Below are 18,601 nucleotides of genomic sequence, written 5' to 3' on the forward strand. Positions count from 1 at the left end.
TTGTTTCCTTTTTTTAAGAAATCGCCACAGCCACTCCAACTTTCAGCAACCACCCTCCCTTGAGCAGTCAGCGGCCATCAACATCAAGGCAAACACCCTCCAGCAAAAGGATTACAACTCATTGAGCCTTCAGATGATGGTTAGCGTATTTGAAAGAAATTAAGCATTTTTAATTAAAGCGTGTACTTTGCATTTTTAAACACCGTGCTATTGCACACTTAATAGACTACTGTATAGCGTAAGCATAACTTGTATATGCCCTGGGAATCAAAAACAATTCATTTAACCCGCTTTATTGTGATACTTACTTTTTTGGGGTGGTCTGGAACCAAACCTGCAGTATCTCTGAGATACACGCCTCTACACATTTTTTTGTCATATATGCAATGGGAAGGCAGACGTCAGCCTAGTCCATGCCAAATTATTACAAAAATCTGAATTTAAAAGGACCCGTGTTAATGGACTTTTACTGAATTTATAAAATGTCAAAGATTACATCTCACTTAAAAGATAAATCTCAAAGTGCTCTTTCAACACTCCCAGAACACCATGTAAAATGACTGCTGTGCTGATTCGAGAATATTGACATTTGGCAGCTCTTTGCTTGGCTCTCACCTGATATGCTTTTGCCTCTCTCTAAAATACTTTGGTGCACCTGTGCAAAGGCTCTGTGGAGACAATAATGAGGCTTGTCTGAGTGCATAGATAAAATGTATTTTCGGGAAAAATAATAGCCTCTGTTCTGATTTGGGTGACGTTTTTTGCAAGACAAGTGACAGAGATGCTTTAAAAATGTGATCCGACTATCAGATTCATATTCTTTCCTGGGTCCCCGCTATTAATATGTCCAGGGTCTGGTTGACAGCTTGCCCTGATGATTCTTTTTGTTCCTACCATAGCTACAGCATTAGCACAAACCGCTCCCAACTGGAAATGGTGGCTATAGAAAAAAATTGAATTAAGAACCATCCTGGGATAATGGGGATAGTAGTGTTTGGCCAGGACTACTACGGCTCATTGATGAGGTTTCCCCATTAGTTGTAGACAATAGGGTTGATATATTGTCTCATGGTGTTTGGGTTACTCTACGCATCACTGGAGTGAAGGATATGAGGATATTACAATTGAGGGAACCAAGTTAATTGGAGAAGAGAAGTTAATTGACTCCCCCATGGTCCGGAGCTAGTTAATGTTGGAGGTATGGTTAGATCCCGTTCTCCGGGAGCCTGGTGATGTGGTATTGAAATAGAATTGCTGTGGCATAGATATTTGGGAAGACGAATGAAAGGAAACCATAGATCTGAATCCAAAGGACAGGGAGGAACTTCTGACTTATGATGCTGAAGCTATTTAGGAGGATCCATCGGGACAGGCACATATTCCATGCATCCTTTATACAGTGGAAGCACATCGTACTCATGTTTATTGCATGTGTATTCAACCACACTTTTCAAAAAGTACAGTAGCAGCTAAAGTAAAATGTGATCTTTTTGTCAGATGGCCCCTGTATCAGCTCCTTCATCTGTGATAGATTCCAAGGCTGAATGGATACATCAGCTGTGTTGGAAACTGTGAGATCTAATACAGTATATACAAAACAACCTAAAATATCGAGGGTATTTCTGACTGTTATTTTTGTCTTATACCCAACTGTGAAATCAACTCCCATGTAAGATGGAAATTCACAGTATTGAGGGATTTTTTTGCTCATCAAAAGAAAAATGATGGAAAAAATATGTGTGAATAGATTAATAGTTTTGTTTTTAAGCACATAATACCTTTTTTGCCACTTTCAACTTTTTTTTTGCCCAGAAATGTTTTTTAGGAGGAAATCTAGTATGAGAACTTTAATATATTCATATTTTAATATATATAAAAACATTTCAAAATATGAGCCTTAGGTTTGAACTTGAAGCTGCTAATATTATTTCTCAGGGTTCTTTTGCTCGAAAAATAGAATTGAACTTACCGCTTTTTAAAATACGCTTTTGAGGGGCGCCTGGGTGGCTTGGTCGGTTAAGCGTCCGACTTCGGCTCAGGTCATGATCTCACGGTCCGTGAGTTTGAGCCCCGTGTCGGGCTCTGTGCTGACAGCTCGGAGCCTGGAGCCTGTTTCCGATTCTGTGTCTCCCTCTCTCTGACCCTCCCCCATTCATGCTCTGTCTCTCTCTGTCTCAAGAATAAATAAACATTAAAAAAAAATTAAAAAAAAAATACGCTTTTGAAGTAATATGCACCTACTGAAAAATACACATGCATACATGGAGTTTGACAGGTTTGCAAAACTAAACACTCCAATGGAAGCAACAGAAAGATCATAAAGCAGAACATGACCAGCATGCCAGAACTCTAGGACCTGTGTCCCCTTCTTGTTTTTTTTGAGTTTTTCTATTTCAATGTTTATTTATTTTTGAAGGGGGGAGGGACAGAGAGAGAGCGAGATACAGAAGCAGGTTCCAGGCTCTGAGCTGTCAGCACAGCTCGCGCGCCTCAAACTCACGAACTATGAGATCATGACCTGAGCCGAAGTCGGACTCCTAAATTACTGAGCCACCCAGGTGCCCCACCTGTGTCCCCTTCTTTCTAATCACCATCTCCCAGACCACCATCCTGACTTTTAACACTGTAGATGAGTTTTGCCTGTTTTTATACTTAATATATATGCATTCTGCTCATTATTATGTTAGGGATATTCATCCATCTGATTGTCAGTTATTGTATAACTCTTATTCACATTGCTGAGTAATTTTGTATTGTGGGAATATATCTTAATGCTGTTGTACAATTTTTACAGTATAGATACTAATTTGCAACCAGCCAACAATGTAGGAGAGTTTAAGTGACTATGCATTTCCCCCCAAACTTGGTATTTTTCATCTTTTTTTTTTTTAAACAACTTTAGCCGTTCTGGTGGACAATCATTGATTTTTAAATTGACTAAATAAACCTCTAGCAATCTCATACCAAACAAAGGTCTTTATTTTAGCAACCCGTGTGTGTTGGGGGTGGGAAGGGGCAATGTTTCATAAAGCGGAATGCTTCAACATCAACAAGTTCAAAAAAGAAATACATTTTGAATTACATAAGCAGAAATATCTCAGCACAGACAAGTGGTTTTGTTTAAAATACAGCCTTATTTTCAAAGAAAGCATTTCATTTGGGAATGAAGAGATATGCATATGGGCTAGACATTTATGGAATCTGAAAACTGACATTTTTAAGATTTTGGAGGGGAGGTGTGGGATAGAAGAAAACAGTAAGGACTTTATTAACTGCACCACTAATGATTGAGATTTTCATAGAAAAAACACGAGGCAGTGGCTGATTTGTATTTTTATTACTGTTGCAGGGTCTCCATTTTGGTGCCTATTGGATATTGTTCCTATAAAGAATGAGAAAGGAGATGTGGTACTTTTTCTGGCCTCATTCAAAGACATAACAGATACAAAAGTGAAGATTACTCCAGAAGATAAAAAAGAAGGTTGGTACTGTTTTCAGAAAACATTGACAGATGGAGTAACATTTTGAAATTGTTTACTCAGAATCTCTAGGAGGAAAAAAAATTGTCTTTTTAATAACAGCAACTGATAAATATTCATAACTGTTAGCAGTTAGCGCTTGGTGCCTATTCCAAAATCACAGAGACTCACATGAATTTACATCCTCGTCTTTGTAATAAAGACTCATTTGACAGGAACCAGAAGTTCATATTCCTATGCAAATAAGATAAAGATGGAAAAACAGTTTAGAATATAAAGAGCCACACCACATTATTTTATTAGGGAAAAATATGAATCGATAGCAATGAGTGAAGTTAAAATGATGTGATTAAAAATCCCTCTCTCAGTTTCATCTGAAGTGCAGTTGCTCAAAATTTAGACGTGAAAATTTCACGTGCAAAATTAAGAATCCAGTGTTTAGTGGTTGCTAGAGTGGATTGTTGCAGACAAATGTGTTTCTGTATTTTATCGTACATAACACTATCATGATTTGTTTTAAGGCACAGACAAGCTTTTCAATGATCTTTAAAGGATTCTACGATTTTATGTTGCTTTCCTTTTACCTTCTGGTTTATAGGTGTTAAGAAATTCCTTAAAATTCATGCAAGCTGACAAAAACTGGCACTGAAAAAAATGTTGATATTATTTCATTTAAACAGGGGTAGGATTACATACTTTGGTGACCAGAGAATAAACAATTGTCATTGCAAGGGACTTCCTATGTGTGAAGTTCTTTATGAGAACCGACTATCTGACATTTCAAGAATTATGACTTGCTCAGAATGAACTCTTTTATTTCAACTCGTTTAAAACACATATGTGAGTGTTTTAAACATACAAAAGTCTCTTGAAATGACAACCCAAATGGAGAACTATCGTGGTGTGGTGCCTCTTCCCCCACTTCCATCATCTGAAATGTTTGCAAATGCACAACTATTTTCCTATGCATTTGCATGACTGAACAGTGTGGCATATTTACATGCACAAGGAAAGAGCAGTCTTACAATTAAAGTTACTCAGATATTACAGCAAGTGTAATACCTGTCCAGCGAGAGAAAAGAAAACTTGGGAGTCAGTGTGCATAGATTTTGTTTTTAGGGTTTTTTTCTGTGTGTTGTAGGAATAGAGAAGGTGAGTATGAACTATATTTGCTCACAACACCGCGACACCAAATATGTGGGTTTTCTCCCCACCAAGAACCAGTTCTACAACTTTCTGGCCACCAACTGGGTGTCCTATCATTTAATTCAATTCAGCTCTGCGATGACTACAGAGTTAGTGTCGGTCTCCACACGCTTATGGGCTCATTCCCACGAGACTGTCCTCACTTCAGATGCCAGTCACAAATATTGGGTGCCCAGGGGACCTGTACACGTCTGTCCAATTTGACTATAAAGTTGGGGATTCCCCGACATTCCTCCTTTTCAAATTTAATAATTTGTTAGAACAACTCACAGCACTCAGGGAAACACTTGATTTATATGGTTACAAAGGATACAATTCAGGAAGAACAAAATGGAAGAGATGCATGGGGCAGGGCATGGGGAGGAGGGAGGTGGAGCGGCCATGCTCTGTCTGGGTGTGCCACACTCCCAGAACCTCAGTGTGTTTACCAACTCAGAAGCTTTCCACACCCCACTGTCCAGGAGTTTTTATGGAGGTTTCATTATGTAGACATGAGTGATTACATCACTGGCCATTGGTGATTAACTCAGTCCCCAGCCCCTCTCATCTTCCAGAAGGTTAGGGGTGGGGTGAAAGTTCCCTCTCTGATTTTGGGTCTTTCACCATGGAAGCATGTAGGGACCCCCAGCCACCAATCAATCATTAGCATATGAAAGACACTCATCATCCCAGGGATTCCAAGGGTTATAGAGTTGTTTGCCAGTTGCAGGAGGTAAAAACCAAATATATATTTTCTATTATGCCGCAATAGGGATTATTTGAATAAAATTATTATTCACATCTTAAATATATATGTGTGTATATCATATACCTTTATATATGTGTGTAGATAGAAGTGTAAAACTAAAAAGTAATATATGACTACTTTTTTTTTTTTTTTTTTTTGTTTAAAGGGAGTAATTTAATCATCCTGACTGGCTTTGAGCAGGAGAATCATGTGTAATGGTTTTATAAAATTTAACTCGTCACCTTTGTCTTAGGCCTGTCATGTCTGTAGATAGGGGAGAAATCCCTATCTTGGAAGACTGAAATTGACCAAAGGAGCAAAATATACTTACTCACTTGGGATTTGAAAGAGCTCAATTAAAACACTCCTTTTTCCACCCAAGTACTGGGCCAACTCAGAAAGAAATAAGAATAAGGCAGATGGGAGATCAGCATATCACCTTGATTTCTGATAAAACTGATAACAGAGAATGTGACGTATATCTACAGCAAGTGGGCTTCCTCTTGTGAGCTCCAGATTTAGGGAAAGTCACCCCTCGATCACAAACAGAGCTATAAAATGGCAAAGGCAGAGCTCCCCAAGTTATAATTTCAAGCTTGGAGGACCAGAGCAGAACAGATGTTCCCCAAATACAGCTGCTTCTTAAAGAGGAAGGGGCCACCCTATGCATACCTATGTGTCCTTCCAAACTCAATCCGATTAAATTCCTCCTCTTCCTCGGTGAAGAAGTGAGTGAAGGAGCAGGAAAGGCCAAGTGTGTTACACTAACGGAAGTGCTTGCACATGAAAGACTGTACCTTACATTTGGGGGTGGAGGAGGGCATGAACTTGAATACTCTGGGACCAGTAACAATTTTACTCATTCAAACCCCCATCTTAAAAATGAGTTTTACATTTACATTTAAATAAATATGCACCTGTTGGGATGAGCACTGGGTGTTGTATGGAAACCGATTTGACAATAAATTTCATATTTAAAAAAATAAAAAATAAAAAAATAAAAATAAATAAAAAAAATAAAAAATAAATATGTTCATCTCTGTTCAGTAATAGACCAATTTTATTTAGGGAACATATACAATCATATTCTATCTCTTGCAAAGTGTAAAGCAAAAAATATCAACGAAACACATTTAACATTAATTAGATTAATGCAAAATATGATTTATGAATTTTGAAGTATTTTGAAAAAAATCCCTAAATTTTTTGTAGCTTTATAACTTTTTCCTCAAGTGATTATTACTTCATAGGAAGTTATGTATTATTTCTAAATAGGTACTGAAAACTTAACATTTTCTTCTGTTAATGCCTTAATATAAATGTCCCACAAAAGTATGTAGTATTTTTATAGAGGCCAACTAACTATTGTTAGCCAGCATGGCTATAAAATGATCATAAAAAATAGATATATATTTCTTTTTTTTTTTTTTTTACCTGCACTTAATAGAGGAAAATACATTAAATTCACCAGTTGATGGCATGTCTTGTAGGAAAAGCACATCTTAGCGTATGGTATTTTTAGAACTTTGAGATAAGTGTTTGAAAATCATTAAAATGTCACTGTGGAACTGGAGCAGTATTGTATCATAGCACGAGAAAACTGTAAGTGAGCATGTAGCCTGACTTGACCCAAGATTGCATCTCATACAAATGTATCACTGAAGTTCACTGACTTATAGAAATAAGATTTGTGTTCATTTCCTACCCAGGCTCAGATGATGGACTTTATAAGAGGTATATGTGCACTTCTATTTTTAAAGACTACTTGAATCATTAATATCTATGTTGTTTGGGGGTTTATGTGAAATGAGGTAAAGCATATTTTATTGAAAAGGCTAGCAAGGTATGGGATACAATAAACAGCATTGATGGGAGATTAGCATAAAACGCAATGTTCTGTTTGTGCACTCAGTAGCTTTCAGCCAGTGATCTGGGTTGTGTGTCGGGGTGGGGGTGGGGGCAGGGGGGAAGAGGCAGAAGAGAGGGCAGGAAAGGGAGGGAGGGAGGGAGGGTGTAAGGGACGTCAGCAGAAATCTGGTGTTTTTTACTACCTAATACCCTCCTTTTTTTTTTTTTTTTGACGCATTTTACTTCCATTCTAAAAATAGTGTGTAAACCACTAACTCCTATCCATGTCTAACATTACTGAGTGCATTACTGATCTTTCACTCTCAGTAATACTTTAATACAATTTAAAAGTGAATTAATAGTGGATTAAGTAGTTCAACAAATACTTAGTGAGTACCCACTCTGTCTTCAGATTTCAACTATTGTTTGGGGGTGTCAAAATGGAGACCGGATGCTTTGGATCATCTATACTTTAGCTCAAATCCTGGTTCTACCACATGTTTGGTATAGACTAGGGGCTTATCCTGTCACAGACTGTTCTCTCTTCTATAAAATGGGGTAATCATACATGTCTACATTTGATTGAGATTGTCCAATGACAAAAATATTACAATTTAGTAATGAGTTTGATGCCCTTTATTCAAAGGGGAGCACTCCATGGATTGAGAGTATACAGTGCTTCACAAGCAGTGGAGTGCCATTCCCGAGGGATTTTGAGCAAGTTTTATAGAGAGTTAGAAGAGGCAACATGGAAACAGGGCATGATGGCCTAGGAGGTAGGGGATTTCCTTATGAGGCAAGCAAGGTCCTAGTTTTGAGTGTAAGGTTAGCTAGCTAAAGCTGATTTGGAGGATTGTGCATAGTGTTTGTTAGGGTTCCTTGACAGGTGTTTCCCGTAAGTGCAGGCTGATGTAGGTTTACATGTCAGGCCACCGGGTCCCGTGTTGTGAGTCCCAATACACAAATCAATTTTATCAAGGTTTATAAGAAACAATACATACAAATCACACAGGACAGAGCATCTGGAATGAACTCAATAAAAGATGTGGCCATTGCTACATTCTCTCTGTTTTATTTTAATAGCTAGCTGTTACTGAGTCTCTACATCATACTAACAGAAACTGCCTGTATTTCTTATAACCATATGAATTAGGTATTATTCTTATTCCCTGTTACCAGTGTATTTAAGTAACTTGATAAATTGACATAGTAAAAAAAGCTTAGTAGAACTAAGATTTACATTCATATAATCAAACTCCGGAGTATGCATTCTTTTATTTAGAGTTTTGTTTTTTTTCCTCTCCCAAGAGCTTGTGATCTCATGAAGGACATAGGTCCAGTATTTGTGATATGGTATATCGAGTGATAGTACAGTGGCAGAAATGGTAAATTCTTTCTGGACAAGGGAAAGAGATAGGAGCCAGCAAGAATTGGAGCAGAGTCAACAAGATCTTCAAGGGGAAGTTAATACTGAAGCAAATCTTGAAAGATGAATGGAGTTCGATGCACTGAAAGGAGGGGTTGTTAATTTCAGGAGGTGGACTAGCAAATAGTTGACCTTTTTTGGGGAAGTAGACTATAAAAGTCAGGGAGTTAAAGTTTATCTCTACATGGATGGGCAGAGCTTAGCTCTTAAAGATTTTATTATGTTTTCTTTTTTTTTTCCAAGTTTTTATTTAAATTTCAGTTAGCTAACATTTTATGATGTCTTTCTAAGGAGTTTAGATGGTGTGGAAATACAGAAAAGTAGGACTTGGCAGAGGAAGGTGATGTCAAAGGAACACTGATAAATTTCAAGTTTCTGGCTTGGGGACAGTTAGGGGCTGAATTGTGTGCCCCTCAGATCATGTGTTGAAACCCTTCCCTCACCACCTCAGCATGTGACTGCATTTGAATATAGGGCCTTTAAAGAGGTAGTTAAGGTGAAATGAAGCCATTAGAGTGGGTCCTGATCCAGTCTGACTGGTGGTAAACTCCTAAGAAGAGGAGATTTGGTCATAGGGAGACATGAGGGGCATGCAATGCACAGAAGAAAGACCACGTGAGGAAGCAGGGGAGCAGCACCGCCACTTTTTACTCTAAACACATGTGCTCTTAGGAAAGCAGGTCTTACACTCAAATTACTAAAGAACCAACTTATAATGCTTCCACAACCCACTTTCCAACTACTGTTCCACACTAACCTTGAAGGCTGTGGACAAACCAAGCTGGTCTGTTCACGTTCAACTAATACAGTTCACCCTCTTTCTCCTCCACACCCAGTTCTCAGATTTTCCCTCACTTGGATCATCTTTGTCACTCCTGTTCACCGTGAGAATCCCATCCCTTTTCTTTGTCATCAGTTTACCTGAATCACCTGAGCTCATAGTGAGGGTCCTTCCCTTGGACTGCTCTGTGCTTGTTGCTGGCTTCATTCATCTGGCTTGTCTTGCCCGAGCTGTGAAGGGCCTTGAAGTTGGCATACTGCTTCAGAGTCTTTGAAAGACCTATACTGCCTTGCACATAGGAGACACAGAGGACATACTTGCTGATTAACTAATTTATCAAAGGACCTTCAGCTTCTTTTAAAAGTTCCTTTCCTCTAGGGACACCTAGGTGGCTCAGTCGGTTAAGTGTCCGACTTCAGCTCAGGTTGTGATCTCACGGTTTGTGGGTTCGAGCCCCTCATCGGGCTCTGTGCTGACAGCTCAGAGCCTGAAGCCTGCTTTGGATTCTCTCTCTCTCTCTGCCCCTCCCCCACTTGTGTGGTGTCTCTCTCTCTCTCAAAAATAAATAAACACTAAAAAAAAGAAAGAAAAAGTTCCTTTCCCCTATACTCAGCTGCATGTGTCTCAGTTTTCCAGATTTCATTTCACAGCAGTTCATTCATTGTGCTAATCTGGTTTTCCATTCAAACCAGTTGACTATAATCATATGTGCCTTATTTTTCCAGGCACAGGGCCCAAGGCAGTTATTTTTGTTTATTTCTTGTAGGATGCCCCAGATTTGATTTGAAATGATGGTTGACGCTGGCCTATTCATTATGTAGCAACAACATCATCAATTATCCCAGAACTGGAGGATTTTAATTGTAATTTCTAAAAAGTTGGCACTTCAAATTTGTCTTGAGAATTTAGGGGTTGACATGTGAAACTCCTCACATTATCTTCGGTGGTAATACAAACAAGTATTCAAATGCAATGGCGTCCTTGGTAGCCTAACTTTCCGCAGGCTGCCGCAGGGTGGCAGTATTAAGTACATTGACAAGTTTTATATTGCATCTACCTTTTCCTCTTAACAAGTGGCTTCAGAATAAATAAAACTAATGAATAGCTGCACGACACAATTACATATCAATTGCATTTAGCTACAAGAACCTGAAAACCTAACAACATAAGCTTGGCCACTAAGGGCTTTATCTTCTCATATTGTGAAGGGTCTGGAGCTGAGCAGCCTGTGTTCGGAATGGTGACAGCAATACTGGTAGGCACCCAGGCTCTTTTTTGCCCTTCTGTTCTGCTGTCTTAATGTACTGCTTGTCACTCTCATTCTTTTCTTTTTTCCGTTTTATTCTTTTAAGTAACCTCTGCACCCAACACGGGGCTTGAACTCGTGACCCCAAGATCAAGAGTCACCCGCTCTTCCGACTGAGCCAATCAGGCATCTCATTCCCATTCTTGTCACCTCATGGTTGTAACATGCCTAATGAGCCTTTAGAGCCTCTGTTGAGACGGAAAGGATAGAGAAAGACAGAGGGCAAAGGCTTCTCCCTTTGAGGCTTTGCCTTTGTGGGCAGGAAGGAGTGTGCACGGATTTCCTCAAGATGTCATTGACTGTAACTCTTTCACATGGCCCTCACATAGCCATCTCTAGCAAGAAAGGCAGGGAGATCAAGGTTTTTAAAGTTTTCACGCCTTTAGAGTAGAAATAGCCTTTAAAAGGGGGCTTGGAAATGAGGTTGGATCAGCCAATCTAGAGTGTCTGTCATTTATTGATGATTTTCTATAAGCTAAACAGATTATCCAAGGATCTTATTAGAATGGAGAAGAGTGAAACTTAAAAACAGTGAAAGCAAGTGAACTGTCCAGAACCTCAGTGCTGTGAGGAGGTAGAGACAGGATTGAAGCCCAGGACTGCCTGGTCTCAGAGCAGGTATCTTTCCACCATGCCCTGGGGCCTCCTATGAAACATACGATAGAAACTTGGAAATGAGATGGACGGGAGACTGGGCTTGTGGCAGTTCCTTCCCCAAACCCCTATATGTAATTGTCATTGAGACAGAAAGCCCCTGCCCCCATTTTTTTTTTTTTTTTACCATTCTCATTTCTTATTTAGAGCCCTTACTGTTCAGTGTGAGGTCCGAGCACCTGACCCATCAGCATCACCTGGGAGTTCATGAGAAATGCAGGATCCCAGGCACCTACAGCACCCTCTGAATCAGAATCTGCATTTTAACAAGATCCTCAGGCGATTCACCCGTACATCAGAATTTGAGAAGCCTTGTGTCATATACATGTCCTAGAAGGGCCTTCTGTGACTACCTGGCCTGAAGGTGGCCGCCTCCAGCCACTCTCTTCCATCAGCTTGTTCATCGTCTTCATAGCATTTACTGTGATCTGCAAAAACCTTTTTCAAAAGCTAGTTTCTGTTGCAATTGTTCTGTCCTCCATTTTTTCAGGGAATGGGCTCTGCCTCACTCTTTTAGGGCCATATCCCCATCATGTATAGTGAGAGTGTCTAACACTCAGCAAGTTCTCAAGAAGTATTGGATGGATGGATGGATGGATGGATGGATGGATAAATGAATGTATAAATAATGTCCAGTTTAGCAAGTTTGATTATTCTGAGAGAGGAAACAACATAGCATTCTCGCTTTTTCAACATCATCATATCATAGCTATCAAAGCTGCATCTCTCGGGTGTACATTCTGAGGAAAATATTGTTTAGCTCTCTTGGGCTTGACGTAAGTCAAAGACGCCTTGACATGTGTTTACCCAAGTCGGTTCCCTCTCAAAATGTGTTCTTACTGCTGGTATTAAATGGCCCTCTCACTTCAGATAGAATCTCCGCTGTTGGCTAATTTACTGTTCTTATTGATTCTTCTATTTGTCTTTCAGCTTCTGGAAATTTCAATTTGGTCAATATTTTAAAGATAACTGGAGTCATTTAAAAAATATATGTGTATACATGTATATTTTCATTTTCAATGTGGAACATTGTAATAATGTTGCCTTCACTTTCTGAAATATCCTGCCTGATTTTGTTTGTTTGTTTGCATGATGGAAGAAACATATGTAAAACTTCTAATAGAGAGCAGTTGTCTAATGAGAGAACTATTGTAAAAATCGATACTTTTTCTGAGGACATAGATTGCTGCCACCCATGAGATCTACACCAACTCTTTGTCAACTGTGTGATGGAAGAGGAATGAAGAGCCCAGGCAGATGCTTAAAGTCATTGAAGAATCTTAATCTCATCTATGTTTTATCATATTGTCTATATTAAAAGAAAAAAATAACTTGCGGTTTTCTATACATTCTCATTATCATCCTTTTTAAAAATAATCTTCTAAAGGCAAATAGTGACAGCTGGGATTTATAAAGCAAGTTGCCTTTAGAGACCATGGGTAATAGGATGAGTGAAATCCTGTGATAGACCATGGTGGAGACTGAAGCCCAATACATGGTATGCTTCACCAAGTCATTCCATTTAAAGAAAACCTTTAAGTATTCTGCAGCCAATTAAAACGTACCTGTGGACCGAATTTTTTTCTATCGGTCAGTAGCTTGTCATCCTTGCACAAATCTTTATGAAATTAATATCTTCTTAGTCTGATTTTGATAAAAGGTATTTAGAGTTTTATTACTTCGAGAATGGAGGCATGATTTTAACCATCTTGGGGGGATGCATTTAACACTTAAAAGCTTTTTGCATTGAATGATCCACTAACTGAAATACTAGACAAATATGTTTTAAGAAGATTAACAAATTCAGGCTGAGAATTTCAAAAGCCATATGACTTGACCTCCTGGTTGGATATCTATATGCTTAGCCATATTCTCCATATCCCACAGGATTCACCTGGGTGTTGGTATCAGGGAAAGTTCCCTATTCAGGAATTATAGCTGTCATGACACTGTCACGACACTGTCGTGAATGATGTGGTACAATTATTTGGGACAGGCTGGAAACCATGCACAGAAAGGTGTGCAAGTACCTGTGTCTCTGACGTCAGCATCTGATGAGGAGGCGAACTTAGGACAGGCAGGACGCTGTGGGTTTGTGCTTCAGCGGGTGGCGGTGTGGGCGTGGTTTCCCATTTTGCATTTTTGCATTTCTTTTTATATAGGTTAGTGTGGTGATGGCTTTGCCAAGTGTGAGAAAGAACAGGCTGTTGAGTGCCAAGAACTTAGGTGTCAGCTTTTCAGAGAAGTGCTGAGAAACATTGGGTGCCCTGAAGAGGAGAGACTGGATCCCCAGTTTCAGCGGGTTTGAGGTTAGTTTCTGCCTCTCGCCTCAGTGAAAATCGGCTGTCCATCCCAGCCAGCTTGTTTGCAGACAAGGAGGATGTCTGAGAACCCCACTGGGCAATCCTGCTTGTCTCCACCCCGGCCTTCCCCCACATTCCATGAGGCTTTGAACGGATTTATTTGACACATTTTATGGGGATTGATTTGGCTTAGAGACAACATAGAAGTTTCCCTAGATGAATGTCTACTGAAATGTTCATATAATTGCCTCAATTTCTTGAAATTATATGGTAACTCAATTTTGTTTAATCTACTTTAAAAATACATCTTTCAGCTCTTGAGAAAAATATGTACGGACTCGATGTGGAGAATCAAATTTTTTGCCTAAGTATTAGCACTTCATAGCAGACATTCGTATTAATGTTGATGCAAGATGGGAGGTGAGATGAATATATATTAACTAGAAAGTTGCTAAAATGACATTATATTGGTGAGAAACTTGGGAAGTTATAAATGGTGCTTATGAGCACATTGGTTTATGCCTTTGTCTTTTCATATGTTGCTTTTCCCCTTCTAGACTATGAGCTGTGTGAAGGCAGAGACCACGTCTGATTCATTTTTGAGTGAATTTCACTAGAATTTAGGTTAGGGTGTAACAAATACATGAAAGAATGCATGGCATTCATTAAAAATGAACTTGTGGCTATTTGGAATCAGGTTAGAATAATTTTTTAAATGTATTTATTGAAAGAGTTTTTGAGCTAGGGGAACTCCAGCCAAAACCTGAGATTTAGGGGGTGAATGGGGATTTTTTTAAGCATTTGGGAGGTCATAGATAACAGGGTAAAATAAAGTAGCAGAAAAGGGCAGAGACAGTAAAGGTATTGAAAAGGAAAATAGCAACTTTTAATGGTTAATGAAGAAAATCAGTGATTCCTTTATTTCCTTTATAAAAATGAGAAATGGGATATTCCAGATATATCTGATACAAAATATATCATTTATTTTTTTTTTAATTTTTTTTTCAACGTTTTTTTATTTATTTTTTTTGGGACAGAGAGAGACAGAGCATGAACAGGGGAGGGGCAGAGAGAGAGGGAGACACAGAATCGGAGACAGGCTTCAGGCTCCGGGCCATCAGCCCAGAGCCCGACGCGGGGCTCGAACTCACGGACCGCGAGATCGTGACCTGGCTGAAGTCGGACGCTTAACCGACTGCGCCACCCAGGCGCCCCTCATTTATTAATATAGCCTTAGGGAAAAGATGGGTAAATTTGACTACTAGATGGAATGTGAAAGTCCACATATTATAATACAGTAGGAGATAAACATCTGTGAGTGTCCATCTCTTAAGAAAGTGATTTAGAGTAATGTGATCACTAAGAAACATACTCAGGAGCATCAAAAGGAAACTGCAATACCCAGGACAGAAAGGGGAGATATGACAGAGCCCTGAGTCACATTGGAGCACAGTATTAAGAAGTAACCATTAGAATGGTTGAGTGTCATGATTTGGGGTTATTTTTCAAGTACCTACTCTCTAACATGTTAAGGTGCAAAAGTGTGAGCTGAGAGAAGTAATTAAATGATGGAGGCCAAATGGAATTCCAGCTGTATTTCACCTTGCAATAGAATTTCTGCAAGACCTAAATGATAGATTGCTGAAATTACAAACTATTTAACAACTTATTTAACAGCTTACTTAACAAAGTTAACAAATTATTTAACAACTTATTTACATACATTACAACATAAGGACAGAGAACCAAACCATACCATTGGATCATGACTTTTTGAGTAGTCTAGCTTTGTGTTGAAAAGGGACACTGGCTAAATTAAGGTTAAAATAAAAGTTATTCCTAGTAATATTCTGTCATTACCTTCTGTGAAGGAATAGAACTTCACATAAACCCAAAGCTTATTTGCTTTGGATATAGTGAATATAGTGCCCTGGAAAATTGATTCTCAATGATCTAGTCTAGCTGCAAAGTTCCTGGGAATATGCTGGAAATCAGTGAGTAGAAAAGGACCATAGGGTATCCAAAAATTCTCAGATAACGAAAAAACAGAAACATGGTGAAGGAGTATCTCAAAGGCTTCACAAAATTTTCTCCTCAGTTAGATGAGTTCATTGGCAGCCGTGGGACTACATGAGAACTTGAAAGCCAAGAATGCGTGTCAACATCTGCAGAAGCACTGCTAGCTGGGCATTTTGCTCTGTGCAGCCATTTCTAGATTTGTGGACAGGAGTTGTATCCATTACCTATGTTAACGAATGCATGTATATGCTGGAGTCTTCTCATAGTGACTTGTACAATCACACATCACTGTTAGAACTAAAAGATAAGCTGTTAATTTGTGAGGATAACAATGGTAGTCCTGAGAAAAAATACCCAATGAATCAGATTATCTAGACAAGGATAGCAAATAAGAGTTACTCTATGACCTAATGCCATATGGTTGGCAATAACTACCTAGAATTTTATGTTGAAAAGCATTCTGAGTCGGCATCTTGTCTCACAGGGGAAGGATGCTATAATCAGTTATTGAACTCTGCCGAGGCCATAGTGAATAGGAGAATAGAAGGCGGTAGTCACAAGCAAACCAGATGTATTTTCCACACCTTCTGTTGAGGAAGGAATTATTATTTTTATAACAAATAGATAACTGAAGACCTCAACTTTCTCTTGTAGAGTTAAACCATTAAGTTGAAATAGTGTATCTTCCACATATTTTTGAAATGAAAACAAACCACCCATTGTGGTGGGTGGTTGAGTTCTTATGATTATAAAAAAAAATCTACTGTAAAATTAAGAAGCATTGATGAACTAGAGGTGCAGAAAGTAAACCCTAATACAGAATACGTAAAATCGCTGCATTAAAGAAAAAAATTACAATATGGCTGTGCTGGTGATATTTTAAGAGAAAGAATTAGATTTGAGGAACAAAAGGAAGAAATGAACCAACACGGTGCGCTGGAGCTGGCGAGAGAAAAGAGACAAAGCCTAGGTCCTGAGCACAGTGGAAGGTCAGATTGCAGATACCACCATAAATCTAGGACAACCAAAAGATGAAATTGACATTATCACCTGGGGTGGTGGCATGGTGAAAGACCTCAAAGAAGAAGACTTGTTTGTTTAAACCTTGGATCTGGGTAGAGCATGAAAATAGCAAAACAACATTTTTCATAAGAATTCCTATTCACAATCTCACACTCATTTATTTCTTTTTTCAATATATGAAATTTATTGTCAAATTGGTGTCCATACAACACCCAGTGCTCATCCCAAAAGGTGCCCTCCTCAATACCCATCACCCACCCTCCCCTCCCTCCCACCCCCCATCCACCCTCAGTTTGTTCTCAGTTTTTAAGAGTCTCTCATGCTTTGGCTCTCTCCCACTCTAACCTCCCTTTTTTTTTTTCCCTTCACCTCCCCCATGGGTTTCTGTTAAGTTTCTCAGGATCCACATAAGAGTGAAACCATATGGTATCTGTCTTTCTCTGTATGGCTTAATTCACTTAGCATCACACTCTCCAGTTCCATCCACGTTGCTACAAAGGGCCGTATTTCATTCTTTCTCATTGCCATGTAGTACTCCATTGTGTATATAAACCACAACTTCTTTATCCATTCATCAGTTGATGGACATTTAGGCTCTTTCCCTAATTTGGCTATTGTTGAGAGTGCTGCTATAAACATTGGGGTACAAGTGCCCCTATGCATCAGTACTCCTGCATCCCTTGGGTAAATTCCTAGCCGTGCTATTGCTGAGTCATAGGGTAGGTCTATTTTTAATTTTTTGAGGAACCTCCACACTGTTTTCCAGAGTGGCTGTACCAGTTTGCATTCCCACCAACAGTGCAAGAGGGTTCCCGTTTTTTCACATCCTCTCCAGCATCTATAGTCTCCTGATTTGTTCATTTTAGCCACCCTGACTGGCGTGAGGTGATATCTGAGTGAATCTCACACTCATTTAGATGTGAGGCTGAATTTGTAATATCCTTTGGATATGGAGTAAAACTACCTAAATATTTAATTGAAATGTTAAAGATTAAAGATCAGTTAAAGATTGATCCTGGTCACGGTGCCTGGGTGGCTCAGTCAGTTAAGCGTCCAACGTCGGCCCAGGTCATGATCCTGCACTTCATGGGTTCCAGCCCCACCTCAGGCTCTGTGCAGATAGCTCAGAGCCTAGAGCCTGCTTCAGATTCTGTGTCTCCTTCTCTCTCTGCCCTTCGCCTCTTGCACTGTGTCTCTCTGTCTCCCAAAAATAAATAAATACTAAAAAAAAATTTTTTTAAGTGATTCTGGTCTGTTACTAGGCACACAAATCTTCTCTGATTGGGTATTTCTCATTGCAGTTATAACAGAATTGTCAGGGTGAACCTGGGTGGCTCCCACAGTTAAGCATCTGACTCTTGATTTTGGCTCAGGTCATGATCTCATGGTTCATGAGATCGATCCTGGGGTAGGGCTCTGTGCTGACAGCATGGAGCCTACTTTTGATTCTCTCTCTCTCTCTCTCTCTCTCTCTCTCTCTCTCTCCCTACCCTCTGTGCATGTGCACATGTGCTCTCTCTCAAAATAAATAAATAAACTTAAGAAAAAAAGAGAATCCTCAGAGACAAAGTTCTAAGGAATATGAGCTTACCATGAAAAGTCATCAATGCCATGGTATAAATTATCATGAGCAAAAGTCACCAGAAAAAAAAAAAAAGACATCACAAAATGAAATCTTCAAGGCTGTAGATATTGAAATTATCAGATAAGTATGCTTAATTTATTTAGAGAAAATTCAAAAGGGCTATAAAATATGATGGAGTGACAAAGACTATCAAAGACTATTTGAAGAACCAAATAGAAATTTTATAAATGAGAAAGATGATAAT

The 18,601-nt window shown here is 39.1% G+C and overlaps 1 protein-coding gene across 1 annotated transcript in view; it reads left to right on the forward strand.

Annotated features, from left to right (window-relative positions):
* KCNH8 (potassium voltage-gated channel subfamily H member 8) overlaps nt 1-18,601 on the forward strand; it is a 356,732-nt gene that overhangs the window by 149,793 nt on the left and 188,338 nt on the right. The window contains exon 3 of the mRNA XM_060638579.3: nt 3,350-3,481. Within this exon, the coding sequence (XP_060494562.1) occupies nt 3,350-3,481 (132 nt within the window). The remainder of the gene's footprint in view (nt 1-3,349; nt 3,482-18,601) is intronic.

Source organism: Panthera onca, chromosome C2 (assembly GCF_046562875.1).
Source record: "Panthera onca isolate mPanOnc1 chromosome C2, mPanOnc1 haplotype 2, whole genome shotgun sequence".
In the NCBI taxonomy this organism is placed as follows: domain Eukaryota; kingdom Metazoa; phylum Chordata; class Mammalia; order Carnivora; family Felidae; genus Panthera; species Panthera onca.